This window comes from Strongylocentrotus purpuratus, unplaced genomic scaffold, assembly GCF_000002235.5.
Source record: "Strongylocentrotus purpuratus isolate Spur 01 unplaced genomic scaffold, Spur_5.0 spur5_scaffold_6, whole genome shotgun sequence".
NCBI lineage: Eukaryota > Metazoa > Echinodermata > Echinoidea > Camarodonta > Strongylocentrotidae > Strongylocentrotus > Strongylocentrotus purpuratus.
The window spans coordinates 5,626,261-5,643,050 of record NW_022145612.1 but is presented as its reverse complement, the minus strand read 5'-3'; the positions used below and the strand labels follow the sequence as shown (position 1 = coordinate 5,643,050).

At 37.1% G+C, this 16,790-nt stretch overlaps 1 protein-coding gene across 1 annotated transcript in view; it reads right to left on the bottom strand.

Moving 5' to 3' along the window:
• Positions 1-869: 869 nt before the first annotated feature.
• Positions 870-16,790, bottom strand: part of LOC580554 (speckle-type POZ protein) — a 28,954-nt gene continuing 13,033 nt past the window's right edge. Inside the window, exons 3-9 of the mRNA XM_011673572.2 lie at positions 13,389-13,510; positions 12,307-12,458; positions 10,606-10,733; positions 9,648-9,825; positions 8,181-8,359; positions 7,302-7,444; positions 870-6,553 (exon numbers count right to left, since the gene is read on the bottom strand). Of these exons, the coding sequence (XP_011671874.2) occupies positions 6,406-6,553; positions 7,302-7,444; positions 8,181-8,359; positions 9,648-9,825; positions 10,606-10,733; positions 12,307-12,458; positions 13,389-13,510 (1,050 nt within the window). The 3' untranslated portion in view covers positions 870-6,405. The remainder of the gene's footprint in view (positions 6,554-7,301; positions 7,445-8,180; positions 8,360-9,647; positions 9,826-10,605; positions 10,734-12,306; positions 12,459-13,388; positions 13,511-16,790) is intronic.

Here is a 16,790-nt window from a genome sequence, read left to right as displayed (position 1 = left end):
ATATTTTGACAAACCAATAACAGCCACATGTACTTTATGAAGGAAATGGTTTATTCAGAGGGAGCGCGTCAAAGAGATGCGCGAATTGTGCTCTACCTTAACGCAGTACGCATCGCATCTTATGAGCCGCGCCAGACTAGAATTTGATTAAAGAACGGGCCAAATTCGGGATTTTGGAGGAGCGGTTCAGTTAAGTTATATCCATTGTATATCAAAAAGATTGCGAAGATGTTTTTTCCCTCCTTAATCCCCCAATGTTTTCATTGCAATTTGCTGTTAAGTTAATCTAAAATTCGATTTGAAGTAGGCCTTCCATTTTTTTTTGTCGCACATTTACAAGATTTGTGCAGATAGAAATATATTTTCGTACCGCCACACAATCCTCTCGAAATCATATCTGTTTCTATATCATTTCCCCTCCTCTCTCCCTTACAGAGTTTCCCCTCCCGATTCATCTCTCTCCTCCTCCCCCCCCCCCCCATCTTTAAATCCATTTTTCACTCTCCTGTCAATTTCTCTACCCGTCTCTCCCTCCCTATCCTCTCTCCGCTTTATCTTGCCCCTGCCTCCCCCTCCCTCTCAGCAACCCCAATTCCTTCCTTTTCTCTTCTCTCATTCCTCTCCCTTTCTCCCTCCCCATGCATCCGTCTGCAACCCCTGATCACACCTCCCATCTTTCCCTCCTTCCTCCCCCCCCCCCCTCTCTCTCTCTCTTTTCTCCCTCCCCATCCCTCTCTGTCTGCATCCCCTATTCTCACCTCCAGTCTTTCCCTCCTTCCTCCTCTCTCATTCTCCTCCCTTTCTTTCTTTCTCAACTATAGTGACCATCTAAAATGCATTTCACAAAAAATGACACTCACAATTTTAAATCCATGGTATTCTACATACATGTACATGTACTTTACTTTAATATCATACAAAATGCGCATTTGAGTGTCCAACCGACGACGCTTGACAATTCCATTCCTTAAATAATTTCAGCAACAAAATTATATAGTCATAATATAATGCTATTACAGTAGCGCTCCAGTCCCATAAAGATCTGTGACTATCTGTGGCTATAGCATATTGAGAAAAATAGTTGTGACACAAGTACTCATACATGGTGATTCAAATGGTCCCCTGCTATGTTGGCATGTCTTCCAGTGATGCAACTATCTCTACTCTCCTAGCTATGTGTGATCCCACTTCAGTATTGTAACCAAGGCTGGTCATGGAACTATCTAAGAACGATCATGAAACAGATTACAAGATGAGCTGCAACCAATTTTGTGACTTAAAAGTGACAGGTTGTAAATTTGCCATGACCAACTGATAGACCAAGGGCACACAGTGTACCGATTTTAGAGATGGAACAACACTGTCACTGGGCAACTCGTGACTAGTTGCATCTCTCACATTATCATATTATTGGTACAATCTGATAAAAGAGATCTCTGCAACAGACAAATCAGCTACAGGGCATCACACATCCTAATGGGACTGAGGCTTACACTTTACAGAAAACAAAGGGCTTCTTGCAAGAAAAGTTGTAATTTGTTGCAACTACAAAATTAAATGGATCGTATTCTCAATCAATCAGGGTCGCATATTTGGGATCCTGATTAAATATTTGAGAGTTGTGTTTGAAAGCAACTTTCATGCAAGAGACTTCCGATGACATAGTATTAAAACACACTTTAATGAATGGCAAAATAATGAACGGCGGCAACAGAAAGAAATATACCATCCAAGTTCCCCTGAAAAATAAAAACTGAAATATGAAAGTTGGTATTTTAGGTAACTCATCTTTTGCAAATCATTCTGATTTGTTGAATATTTTGCACCATCTATAACATGGAAGGTTTAACTGATTTTGATTAACACATACAAGTATATGAAACCAGAAAAGTATTGAACAAGGCTCTCTCTAGTATCAAATAAATAGCTTTTCATATATCTACAAAAAGTGTTTAAAAAAGAATCCTCATGTCACAAACATTGTGTGACATTATGAATGCAGGCCTTTCCTCACCCCATAATCTTCACACTCCAAACTGTGTTGTATAATACCTTAGTCACACTGACAAGACTGACACCAGACCAAACGAAAATATTACATTACGTTTATGGCCAAGAATTGGTCGGTTTGGAGTCGGTCTAAAATCACTTTGTGTGACTGAGGTATAAAGTCTCAATATATATAAAAATTGGATGCAATATTGTTCCATCCAAAAGCAATGCCAGTGAACTGACTACGGTATATACCTATTTCAGGAGAATTACAAGGACAAATTTCCCTATATATTAAACTACTATATATTTTGTTATATTATGAAACTGGAAAATTACTCAATCCATTGTACATAATGATTAAGAGAAATCTTTGATTACAGATACATTTTGTGAAGCATGACAGGCAAGCATCAGATGAGCAAACAAAACCCTGTTAGACTAATAAACAAGGACCCATCATACAATATTCTATAGTTACCTCAAACTGTAGCTCAAATTTATCATTATTTGGCATTCAATTTACGACAGTTACATTAATGAGGGTTGTCCATTTTGTAATGTATATTAACACATATTGTTATTATGCTTAGTGCAATTTGGGAAACACAAAAATATTCAGACAGAATTATTACATAAAGCAGAAGTTGATTTTAAAACAGATATTTAAATTCAGAATCATAAATTTCAGTACAAATGTGATATAAACATACACCAAATCCTGTACAATATGCTCAGATTCACTTGACAGATTTGGTATCTCTCTCTCTCTCTCTCTCTCTCTCTCTCGTTCTCTCTCTCTCTCTCTCTCTAGTAGTATTACTCTACACAGACTGTCATAATAGATGAGGATTACAAGCACTAAAAGCTTACCACTCCTCGTACATGTTTTCATGATATACACTAGCACAATCGAGACATGCCACTTGACCAACAGACCAAGTAACCAAGTAACCAAACAGCCCATATGACCAACAATGTTGGTCTCACCCTAAGAAAAAGAGGGCCACAACAATGTTGGTCTCATGGGTTGTTGATCTAGTGGGCTGTCCAGCTCGGCCTTGATCTTATGGGCGACCGGTCTTGATGGCCATTGCTGATCGGTCTTGTGAGCTATCGGTCCCATGGGTCTTGTGGGCCACACTCATGGGCAATATGCCCCAACTAGAGGCTTCCATTTTGGATAACTACATCTCATGCTTTTAATTTTGTAATGATGTTTGGCACACATAGAACTAGAAGACAGGAAAATTGAAATATCTTGTGTGCCCGGCAGAAAGGCATTGGCTGGTCATTGGCTGGTCATTCCCTAGTGGTTACCAGAGTATGGAATTTACCTTACAATCCCAAGGTGCTATACACAACTGTTCCAAGATTTCGAACATTCCCTCCTAGTATTAAAAAAAATTGTTATGCTACCCATATTTCAAAATGTTATAAAGGATTCTCGGTAAAAGATCCCTATTTACTGCATTTCACTGATGATTTTGGTACAAACTTCAGAAAGTATCATATGTACATGAATCTTAAGTCAGCAAACAACATAGTTTGTTCTCTGAAATACCCCAATGTTTGTTTTGCAGATATCAAAAGGTCCTTCAATTTGTTTATCGCTTTTAAAAAAATATGGAGAATTTCATCCAAAGCCACTTTCTCCGCAAAATCTAGTCACATACACGTCCTGATGGTTAGTAAATGACTCGGGCTGCTAATGTCCTTCTGCTGGGCACACAGTAAAAAGATGGCAGGAATGCATTAGTGGCATTGATGAGGTTACAGGATAGACTACAATACACATGAATGTAATACTTTTAATGCTCCCTCTGCTGAGAGCCAGAAGGGCGTTAACTCTCAGTTAAACTATATCAGCTAACTTCCTTTTGGCTCGAAGCAGAAAACTTGCTACATAGTATAAAGTGAAGTCTCCATGTACTAAACAGAAAAATACATGTAGCAGATCAAAGAGAAAATGTCAACCAGGATATTAACATCATTCTTACACACTAGTGGATTAAAAGGGGCCTTACAATAATAAATAGATAAATTGACAAAGGAATATTAAATAATTGGTTTGACCTTTTTTGATTTAAAATTAAAAAGAAACAAAACAGCCGGATGGAATCTTATTAATTTACAGTACTCAATAAAACATAAGTTGTAAGGGGTGCACCACGCTTCCACACCAAAGCCAAATTACCTTTGTCTATAAAGGCAAGATCCCCCCTAATATTTCTGATATTTTGGCAACTCAAAAGAAGAAGAAAAATGAATAATGATATTAAAACTTCTGATTTAAGATCTACTTTGAGTGTTTCTGAACAGTATTGCAATTCTTAAAATATCATTGTATTGCCTTCCAAAATTTGCTCCAAAAATGATGGAAGAACACCTGTAGTGAATAATGCCAGGCACAGGTGCATTCTTCTACAACACACAATGCAGAAAAGAGAACAAATATAATTGAAAACTAGCCTTCAAAGTAATGTCATTTACTGTTAAATCTGATATTGTAAATAACACATCCTTTATCATAAACTAGCAAACAGAAAAAATGTATCAACAAATTGTTTCCCATGTAAAATTTACAATGAACAAAAATATCCAGAAGTGTTTCAGTTTTCAGCTCTAGCACCAAGCGAGTCATTTTCAATTTAAAATTGATGAGCAAAATGACATGGGTAATCATTTATGAAGAAAGAAAGAGAGAATAAGGGAACAGCTGTTATGGTTAGTACACAGACTCCATAGAGACTGTCCCAACCAAAACATTACCACCAACAGGCAACAGCCTATCAATGCTGCAAACAAACGAATACAATATACCATGTATCACAGCTTGATTGAAATGTCTGTTGAGGGCCAGACAGGCGTTGAATTTCATGGAAATTATTATGAGTTAACACCCTTCTGGCTCTCAACAGATATAATTATCATACTTATATTTGTCCATGAGAACACAGGTAATTTAATATATAATTAGATTGTTAGAGGCTAAGAATATTCCTTTTCAATAAATAATCGGAGACCTCCCGATGATTTCTCAAGAGAGCATAATCGTGCGCGATAGATGATTACACCAATTAATTTGTTGTTTTTTTCCATTTGGAGGTTTATGTAAAATCACTTTCACAAAGACTATAAAGAAATAAAATCAAGGACAACCTCATCATATTGCCTATAAACAAAATAGAATTAACTGTCTGATTATGTGATAGGTCACTGTAATGTTGGCACGTTTCAATAAGTGAAGCACAAGGCTATGAAACAATCTGACTCTATTTTTCATCTTTTGTTTTTCTAGCACGATTTAGGATCGAGAAATATCTGTCCTGTGTTATGTAACATTGTACATTTTGAAACAATAGCTCTGCTTATGGTAGCACGTAACTTCACAAAACCTAACGGAAAAGGATTACCCTGATATGAATGTGTTCTTCAAGCATTCAAGCCTGCATAAAATTGAAGAGGAAATTAAAAAGGAATCTAGAGATTAGACTATCAAAATGGAAGGCCAAATAACAGGACGCACTGCACATCCACGGTAATGAACTCTGGCATATTATATGCCATAAAAAGAATTCATGAAATAATGATGTTACCTCAAAGTGCCTATGAAAGTGTTAACATACAACGCACCCATGCTGTTCTTATCTTTAGCCAAATGTGAATGTAAAAAGTGACCAATCACCCGGGAGGTAATTAATGATGGGTGTAATCATTACTGGATGCATTCAATTCCACATCTACCTGTCCTAAATCAATAATTTTGTAAAATCATATGGAAACACTGTTTTAAAAAGCCATTCAAGAAAGAGATTTTTAGTTCAAGTAAAAGGATTTGCATAATCGCTTCAAAATAGAAGTGTCATTTTGTCATCTGATCATATTTGCTTCGGTTGGGATAAGTGATGTAAGATAAGATGCTGGAGGGGAGAGATGCACCTTGCGTCACTGGAATATTCTTTCACTGTTGCATATCTGAAGTCCAATTGGCATAGATAGGCATTAAAACATCCGCTGATATTGTACATGTTTGGCAATCTATTACTGAAGAGTACTTATTGATCATTCCATGGGTCAGGGTGTCGCCAGTAATGCATGGCCTCCTTGCCTTGGAGTAATCTTCAGCTATCCTCGCAGAATACATCATTTGGTAGTGAGCAATATCACAAGTCCCCACCATCACCTGGCAGCTTCTTAAGTTGTCTTTCACTTCCATGATCCCACGCACCTGTTGGATTCAATCCACTGGAAGTCCTTTCCTTACATCACCGCAAACAAAGCTCCATACATCCATCTTCTCCTGTATCTACATATCCAAAAAATGAACACGATCCTATTCACAGGGAGTAAATACCACAGCGTCACAAAAGTCTATGTCACATTGAGTGTCTATTTCGCATGGGTATGCTTTCAATTCTGCTTGAGTCTCTTCCGAGGTAGCCCCATGAAAGGAGGACTTTGTGAGGTGGCCAGCGCCCGGAAAGCATCGGCCACCAGCCCCGGATGACTGTGCACCATTGTTTTCCATCCATTGGTATCCATCACTTCCGTTGCATGGCTGCATGGAGAAAGGGACAGAGGAAGCAAAGATGGAAGAAAGGAGAAGCAGAGAGTTAGGAGATAGATGAGAGAAAGAGGGAGAGAGGCAGAAAGGAGAGGAAGAAAATGGAATGAAAGAAAAACAGAAAAGAGCGGAAGACAGACAGAGAAACAGACAGAGGGGGAGAAAGAGATAGAGGCAAGAGTAGAAAGATGAAAAAATTGTTGAGTTTTACAATTGTTGTCTTTGGTTATCATTATCATCATTTGTTATTCTTCCATCTGGCTAAGAAGACCATTATACTTCAGAAGTTTTTAGAAAAAAGGTACAAAACCAGACAATATGAAATATCATCAAATCTCTTAAATATATGCTGACTCCATCATCCACAGCTATTAATATATCAGAGCTCATAAGTGTGACTCATTAATGTTATACATGAATAACCCACTGGAGACAAATTTAAGATATTCTGGCGTCTGGTACTGAAATTACCCCTATCGACCACAAAATCTTTGGGGATATTCTGAAGATTCTCAAGATCCGCCTAGAATTGTATTCTGAAGATCCTTCCTTCCTCATCACCCCCCCCCCCCCCCCAATAAAGGTGGCATATGGCAGGTTTTGCTTCATTACATATTGACTGCTGAGAGCTAGAAGAGAAATGTAAACTCTTATCCAAAATGCTATGATACCCTGCTGGTTCTCAACTGACATTAAACACTTCATGCAATAAGTCACTTGTACAGACACAAACAAAACAAACCTATTAGTATAGTCGATGGCGACTGCTTTAAGCTGATCTGCACTGTGAAGATCTGCTAACACCAGGATATCTGCAACATTGTCTATCGTTAGGTTGGTACATAATGCCTCTTCACACATCACCTTCAGCCGATCTAATGCATACTGTACATACAAAAGCCACAGGAGGTACAAAGTAAGGTTCATGGTCAATTTCAGGGCATGGGAAAGTTTATCATGAGCAAATTCCTGGGAAAATTATGTTATTGAAATTGTAAAAGACAATATAGCTATTACATAAAACCAGATTTTGAGGTCTCTAACAATTAATTCATATATTGTGATTTGTGCATGATATCACTATCATACACATGAGTGAAACCACTTAGTCTTTAAAGTACCACAACCTTCAAAAAAGATTTGATGCAGGTAGCACACATACATTTGATACCCTCACCTCATATAAAAATGACCTATCTACATGATGATTATAACACAAACTTTTGGAATTGTATTTTTCTTAGCATCATACAATCTTATAAAGACTAGAACAATGTAATAAATGGATATTCTTTTATATAAACCTTTTGAAATTACTCTAATTTACAACCTTGAAATAATTAACTTGAAAGGAGCCAAAATTAATACTTTCCTTTTGCCTTTTATTTTGTGTTTTAATCAGTGCCTATACAAGCATGCAACCTAAGGGATCAAAACAACCAATAAACTGCAGCAATTCCTTTATATTTTATGACCTAGATAGGGCTCTTGTAGTTTACTCTAGTAGAAACCATTGAAATATGTTATACCAAGATCTAATCACATGTACAGTGTATGCACCATTGTCATTTTTAGGACTTATTCGGTTACATCTTAGCTGTCATGATGTCCTTCTTTTTACCTTGTCTGCTGCTGCCAGTAATTCATCAGCCATTTTATCAAGGTTAGGAGCCTTGCCAGTGTAGATAAACCTTAAGATCTCTTTCATAACCATGTGATCAACATCAGTGATTTCTACTCGCCCATGTCTCTTCTCCTCCATCTCATGTTCAAACATGGCGTTGAAGACTGGAGATCTCGCTGCATTCAGGAAGGAAAGAAGTAAAGAAAACATTTAGTAATTGATGTATTATGCATCTTAAGCTGCAGTCACAAAGATTCGTATGAACGATGTGTTCGTACGAATCTCCCAGTTTTCCATTGTCTTTCTGAATTTCCATTGTCTGAAAATAGTTTGTACAGTGTTCGTAGCAGTTCGTAATGGCATTTGTGACCAAGGCCTTACATAAAGTCGTACCCTAAAACAATGAGATGCTGAAATGGTTACCGGTAAGTAGGAAAAAGCGCATATGAACGAGCATAGGGGAAACAAAAAAATTTCACAGTGAAGTGGGTAAAGAGTTAACCTATGTGCAGGTATGTATGCATAAGGATCCAGAAACTACATGCAGTCTACACACTATTTGCTTTTACCTTTACTTGCAATGTCTCTTGGCAGAAATAAGATTTAATACCGATAGTTTTGATTTTTAGTTCCGGCAAGGAACACCAAACATACAGAACAAAAGATTGTAATTTCAAGATTGAATATGCATGTAAGAGGAGCTACACAAACTTAGAGCTTATAGAAAAAGGAAAAACAGGAATAATAGCGAGATAAATATAATTGATAAATGAATGCCAGTTCTGAAACTAGTGTCATATCTAATTTGAGAACATAAATCGGATCATTGATTGCCCTAAGTGATATTTCCTGCATACTGTGAACTTTACCAGAAGACAGTTAGCACAGACATGGGAAACCATGATGAAATATATGTAACTCAATCACTGTCAGACTCCTGCAAACTACAGTTGAGTGAAGAACCATTAGATATGAAAGTTTCAGTATCTATGCTATTCAAGCAATAGATTGGAGGCTCATTGAGGCCCAGATAAAAAGACACAATGGCATTCATCAAAGTGCTTTAAATTAAATAATAATCCTGCCCTGAATCTATAAACAGTATTTATATAATCTGGGAAATAAAATTACATGCCTGGGAAGGAACGCAACAACTGATATCCTTCACTGCAGACAAACAGACAGTCAAGGTTTAAATCCAGAATTAAGTGGGCGCGTTTTGTCCACTCATTTAAAGAATTCTAATTACTAGCATTCTGCAATGAAATGGAAGGAACAAAAAGGGGGGGGGGGAAGAGTTTTTACTCAGTGTAGCTAGATTTAATTTGCCTACTTGAATAAATACAGGCTATTGGTATTTAATCCAACTCTAGATATGAAAGAAAATGATTAATGCCCTTCTGTTGATAATCAGACAAACAAAACTCATATTCAAAAGAGCATGTCATTTACAAACTATCCCACCTGCAAGGATTGCTGTGTGAGCTTTGAACTCTTGACCGTTGACACACAGGGTGACATCACTGAATGCTGCCCTCTCTAGTAACGCACTGAGGTCGTCCGCTAATCTGCATTCTGGAACCTTGAGCTGTGATTGGTTAGACTGTCCATAGACGTTTACTGTGTCTGCGACAACACTCACCTGCAGAGTAATGAAATCAGTTGGAAGATGAATGATCAATTGGGCATCAAAAACCTGTTTTTTAGTCATCCGTGCAAACTAATTTTATTGCTAAAGATAAATCGCAAATTGTATAAGTACATAGGTGGTTGCTGTTCTGGGGTGAATGTTTAGCATAAATTAAATAGATTTTTCAACTGCTATATCTTCTTCTTTTTTTTTGGGGGGGGGGGCGGATAAATTACATGTAGATGTAATTCCCTCCTATTACATATTTCTCAGCTACGATTTTCCGTCATTGAAAAGTATACCGGTAGGTTTTGTTACTGAATTAAAATGGCTCTCCAACTAGAGCTTGGTGCATAATACATGTAGAAGTTTGCCTGGTACATCACATCATCAAGAAAATGGCTGTGCCCATGTCATGCTAAAAACATTACAGGTACATCATGCCAAGAATATCTTGAATTATATGTCTCATGTACCTTTTCTTACAGAATACTGCAGATCAATAGGCAGGAATAAAATTCATCTTTCAGCAAACCTAAACTTTTCCATTGAGTAAGGTTTTGACAATTCATATCAACTCTATGTCTACATGTACATGTACATCTGTGGCCAGAAACCTATCCATATTAAGTAATAATGCAGGTTTGAATATTAAAGTTTGAAGTTACCCTGCAGAAGGTTATCATCTTGAGAAGGAGTATTAACATGGAAATCAAATTGCAGCTTTGTAGGCAAAAGACCATATTACAGAACTGGCTAATAACAGGTTAAATTTCAAAATTTGAAATTTACCTCGCAGAAGAGTGTAAGTTTATCATCTGGAAGCAATCCATTGGCCTCGTCCATCAAGAAATCTCTCCTGATGAATTTCTTGAAGCCCCAATCCTTGCCCTGTACAAACTTGTACGCTCGTTGGCTCTCTGAATTCACACAAAAATTATTGCATAAACACTGAATGCTCACAGATATTAAAGTAAATGATCATTATTTAATCAAAACAATTCTTTCTTTGTTCGATTGGAGTGGTAAATAACTCTATAAAACAGTCAAACCTGCCTATAGCGACTGCCCAAGAGAAATACAAAAAGTTGTCTTTGTAGACAGGTTCCTTTAGTACATTTTTCAATGAGAAATAATTTTCAAGGGGAAAAAAGAATGTGGTCTTTGTAGACAGGTGGTCACTAAAGCAGGTTTGACTGTAATAGTATAGGCTGTTTTTGTCTTAAATAAAAAATGTTTTGTATTTACAACTAATACTTTTTATATTATCTTTTTATGTACAATTTACATGGTCAATAGTTTCAGAAGAATTTTGTTTTTCATTTCTAGAATGATGATTTATTTGTACATTGTTTCATTTTTATATAATTACCGGTACCGGTATGTTATTTGCACAAGGTTTCATGTGCACAATCATGACACATTTCTACAAAATGTTTCCCTTTTGCAATTTATATTTCATTTGTACAAAAAAATTTTCATTGTACAATAATTCGTTATGAATTTGCAAAACAGTGAAAAATATTTCATTTGTAGGATAGTAGTTAATTTGTACAATAATGTTTCATTTATACTAAGCATCTATGTATTAGGTGGAAAGCACATACAATCTCATAGATTTAACCTTTTTTATGAATCTCCATATCAATGTCAATTGCACTCAAGTAGTTTTTCCAGTTCAGACACTGCCTGACAATGGCTAGACATCAAACACTTTGTCTATTACCGTCAAAACACAATTTGTCAAAAGTCCACTTAGACCCAACCAGCACAATGAGCTGTGCCACTCATGTAGAGCCGCATCAAGACATTTCTTAGGGACAATTAGTTATACATGAACTGCTTTATAGTTCTTACTATGATAGATGTTTAAAATGTAATATGAAATCAATAGGCTTTCAAATATTTGAACAAGCAATGCCTAGACAGTAGTGTTGAAAACAGCAAATATAAATACAATTAGTTAAACAAATGTTTACATTTTGTTAAGAGGTATACCGGGCAAACATGCAAGCTTTTCAATAGCTGATAAATAAATGTATAATTTTGACCTGGGACATCTCTCATAAAGAGTTGCAATTGATTCCAAGCCATCACAATTTAACATGAGTTTGGTATAAATAGCAACTCTGTACACATGCAGGCTTCTCAGCAGAATTTTTTTTTTTACTGTTATTGCTATGCCTATGAGGCATCCCAAAGGAGTGGTTTTTGGAGGAACAATGCAATTTAGCAGGTATGAAGTGTGCATTTACATATCAATCACCATTATAGGCTTAGTACTAGCACCACAGGTGATTTGCACTGGCAAAAACCATGCATGAGAAATTGATTGGAGAACTACTTTTCTTTAAATTGATTATTAAAACCCCCAAAATAGAATAAATCACAACCTCTTTTGTTTTATAAGACAGGATTCTGGCCTACATTAGAAGCATAGATAGAAATTAATCTTGATATTATGCATACTAATGTTATGATCATACAACTCACCCATGGCTTTTGTTTCTTCTCTCTTGGCATTGAGTATTGAAAACTTAAACTTGGCCCTGACTTCAGCTTTATTGCAGGACACAAGGAGAAGATAGAGGGAGAGGTAGTCCTTGCTCTCTTCATCAAGGCCCTTAGGATTCACCCGCAAACACCTTCAGAGAGAGAAAAAGAGACAAGGGTGACAGATGAAGAAAGCAAAAGAGAGAGAGAGAGAGAGAGGAAGAGGGGAATGGAGGGAGAGAGGAGAGAGAGGGAGAAAAAGAAGGGCAGAAGAAAGAGATAAAGAGAGAGGGAGTGAGAAGAGGTGAGAGAAAAAATGTGAGTGATATAGAGCGGAAGACAATGGGAGGATAAGAGAAATAAAGGAAAAGGGGGGAAAAGGGGGGAAAGAGGGGGAAAGAGGTAGGAAGAAAGAGAAAGAGAGAGAGAGAGAGAGAGAGATACATGTACATGTTGTGAATGATAAAGCAAAACAAAAAACAAAAACAAAGGAGCAGCTCTCAAAGTAGGAGAGAAAGGAGACAGTCAATGGATAAAATGAGTTTTCAATAAACAGTCTCGTCTCTCAAAAATCTGAAAGATGCAGAGTTTCTTCAGAGGTGTGTTCATGTACAGCACTGCTCAAAATAAATTACCGGTAGACACCCTCATGCCATGTCACGCCGTAATCTATGTAATAATGTATGCAGTCATGTGCGATGTAAATTGCACAACATTTTCTTGACTAAACAGGATGTACATAAATTTACTATTTTGGGAATTGATTAATGTGATCAATCTTTGTAAAAGACATAAAATGTAAATCATAGCAATTAAAAAACTGCTTTATAGCATGTCAAATGTCATTGTTCAAATACATGAAGCAAACACATTTACCAATGCTTCTTCTACATGTTTCAATGATTTTTTTTTTTTTTTCACCTACAGGTATGATAATACTTGGAGGAGATACTTGAGGTTCACAGTGAGTCAGTTAACTTTTTCCCTCCCAGGCAGAAGTGATGCCAAATAATAAGAACGATGATGATGATGATGATGATAATAATAGTAAAAAGAAAGATAATTCTATTTGTTTAGATTACCATTTCAGCTTATCATTAGCACCTGATGAAAACGTGGAACTCTTAAGCACTTCTCCCATCTCTTCTCGGCAGAAGCTGAAATTGTTGATTGTCCACATGTACGAGAACTTAACAACTTTCACCTGTAAAAAAAAAAAAAAGTGGGGGGTATTGGTTCTTTGTTATTGAAAGCTGCATTTACACCAAAATTCACATTTCGAACACAATGAAAAATTTAAATCTAAAAATCTACCTCAGGAGTGTGGTTTTTAATAATCAGGAAATCTAGTTTAAAAACACACCTGCATACACAATGTACATGTACATACAGTACATTTACGAAATGAAAACTGTGAATTCAAAAATAGGTGTGAAACCTCTTGACGCACCATCCAAGTAGGTCTACATGTGTATGTATGACAGAATTACAATCAATTTTGACAAATTAAACCTTTAACAATGTACCATTATTGCTCCTCATAAACATCAAGTTTTTGTTTCAAGATTAACAACATATAAATGCATGTACATATGTGTACAATAAACGAAAATGTTTGTAGGCATACCTATTTCTGCAAATGAATTTTAAAAGAAAATAAAGGTTTACACACAAAATGTCAACAATGAACATGTACAATGTAGTACGTGTAAAAATACATGTACATGTACATGTAAATGAAGTGAGGATTATAAATCTATGAAGTGGCAGTTGCTTGGCATTTATGGGAATGTGTTCTATAAACTTCTATACTTCCAATGAAAATCAGTATAACAGAGTCTGGTACGACATCTACATGTAGCTCTGAGCAGCAGGCAATGTCAATGTCCCATAACATTCCCAGACACTGAGGTCTGGTGTGGTTTATTATTGAATTCCCCTTTCAAGATCAGATTCCTCTATTCCAACCAGACGATGTTTTGATTGTCTACTCTGCACATACATGTATGCAAAGCCCTTTGGTAGATCTATGTAAGGTATACTCAGAAGACTGTACATCCCTTGAGTGACTTTTTATGCGAAGAAAACAAAATTAAACACTGCACAAAATAATAAAATAATTCCCTAAATATCACCAAAAAATTCCATATTCCATGTACAATATTACACATGATCAATATTACACATGATGGAGGCACACACTGTCATTAAAAAAAATGCTTACAAAAAAAATGATACAATAATGGTCAGCATTTTGTCCTTTCCCTGTTACATGTACATGCATATATTCAATTAAAGCAAGTACGGGTAACAACATTTGACTGAAATATGAATGATTTCTTGGAGAGAGTCGATCTGACACACATGATGATTATATAGCCCTTTAACTGTACAATATTATCACATCTGCCAGTGTAGGTATCTATATAAGTAATACGCTAAGGCTCCGCGGGGGGCGCGACGTCTCGGCGAGCCTTTGTATTCTATTGTTTTTTAATGAGATCGCCGACCCAAGTTGGTGCGGCTATCTCCTCCTGAACCCTCCCCTCGGGGTACCCGTGACCGGTGCCATCGTCCGCGGGAGAGTCTACTCTAGCGAATTGGCTATACTCCGCCCGAGGTCCTCCTCCGTGTCGACGTCCAGGGCGAAAACAGACGCGACATGCATAATGCAGGATATGCGTGACGACAGAGATACCTCATGGATATTCAACATGACATCCGTAGACACACGACCGATGACTATCCACTCACATTAAGTTGCGTATTAAATGCTCTATGCAAAGGGCGGGATTACCGAGAGTAAAGCATCTTTCTATAGGATGTGCTTTGTTGTAGCTAGGATGTGCTTTGCATGGATTTGCATGTAGTAGCTGCACAAGAGATACACGGAGCTTCCCGTCGACGTCCAAACTTAGAGACCTATTTCCATCATGATTGCCGCGATTTTTATATAGTTTTCGTGAATGGAGGTATGAAATCAAAGCTTATTTTGTGATTATTACGGCCATGTGTACTCAATTTTGATCATCATTTTCTAAAGGGAAAGTTTTGACAAGAAAACCATTGGACTGACAAATCAGTCGCAAGCTAACTTCAGTCACCACACATCACAGTGCAGTAACTCGAGGAATCTCCAACACCGGCACCGGGCACCGCAGGCGTCCGAGGCCTGCGGCGCCTGTGTTTGAGCTTCGTGGAGTTACGCTGGAGTGTTATGTGTGTGAGTAGAGCTGAGCTGAGCTCGAGTCGAAGAGATTTGACACTTTGAAATTGTTATCTGTTGGTTTGCATCATTATTGCCGCGATTTCAATATAGTTTCGTGAATAGATTTACGAAACCTGAGCTTAGAATTAGTAAAAGTATTACTAATGTCTACGTTTTTAAACGACTGTCTGATTTTCTTGTGAAAATTTTACTTTGAAAAATAATTATCGAAATTTATGGTCAGAAATAATCACAATCTAGGGTCTATTATGTTACAGTTCTTGCATCAAATCAATGCATGAAAACTTAGTTATTGAACTAGAAAAATGTTTTTTTTTTAAAATAGGCAATTATGAAGAAGGAAACCTGAAACCCTGAGTTGAGTGTATATTTGTTTCAAGGGGCCATAAACCCCCAAAAGCTCGGGGGTTACGTTCTTCAAAGTTGGGGGGGGGGGAGAGATCAGATCGCAGCGAGTTGAGTGTATATACAATATAGGCGTGGGGTCCACGGGTTTCAAGGGGCCATAAACCCCCGAAAGCTCGGGGGTTTTAGGCGTTTAATTAGGGTCAGATGAGCATATTTTTAATACTTTATTTGTGACACTTGCGGGTCACTAATTGGCGTGGGGTCAATACGTAGAGTTGCGTAGTGTTGCGTACCAACTACGCTGGCCTACGTTACTATATGCTGAGGGACAGAAAGGGGTACGCAAGATGAACGAAAACAAGTCAACATGTTTAATTTTTTTCGCGTACTTTCAGCGTAGAAACTTGACGCAGAAAGTACGCCTTTTTACGCAACACTATGCTACCCTACGCCAGATCGTCAAAGCAGTAAAAGCTTTCCACACAGTAAGCAACCATATAAGCAAACCTGTACGCCAGCCTACGCATAACCTACGCAGGGACTATTTTCCCATTAATACGCAGCCTAATTTCTGCATAGTCGGTACGCCACACTACGGAACTCTACGCAGTTCCAGTGGCTTAAAGAATAACTACCGGTACAGTTGGATCGTTTTTTTAATTTTTTTTATATAAGGCCAAATTTAAAAAAAACATGTTTAGCGTCCTGTTTTTTCTGAAAAATGGGAAGGAGGATCGAGGCCCTTTTTTTTTTTTTTTTTTTTTTCTTTCAAATGGCTGCTCCGTACATTTTCCCTGACATTCAGGCTATTTTTCAAGATGGCAGCCGACAATTTTTTTCTTTTCTTTTTAAGATCAGAAATACATTTTAGCAGTGCTTTTCATGTTTTTTTTCTTTAAAAAAAAAA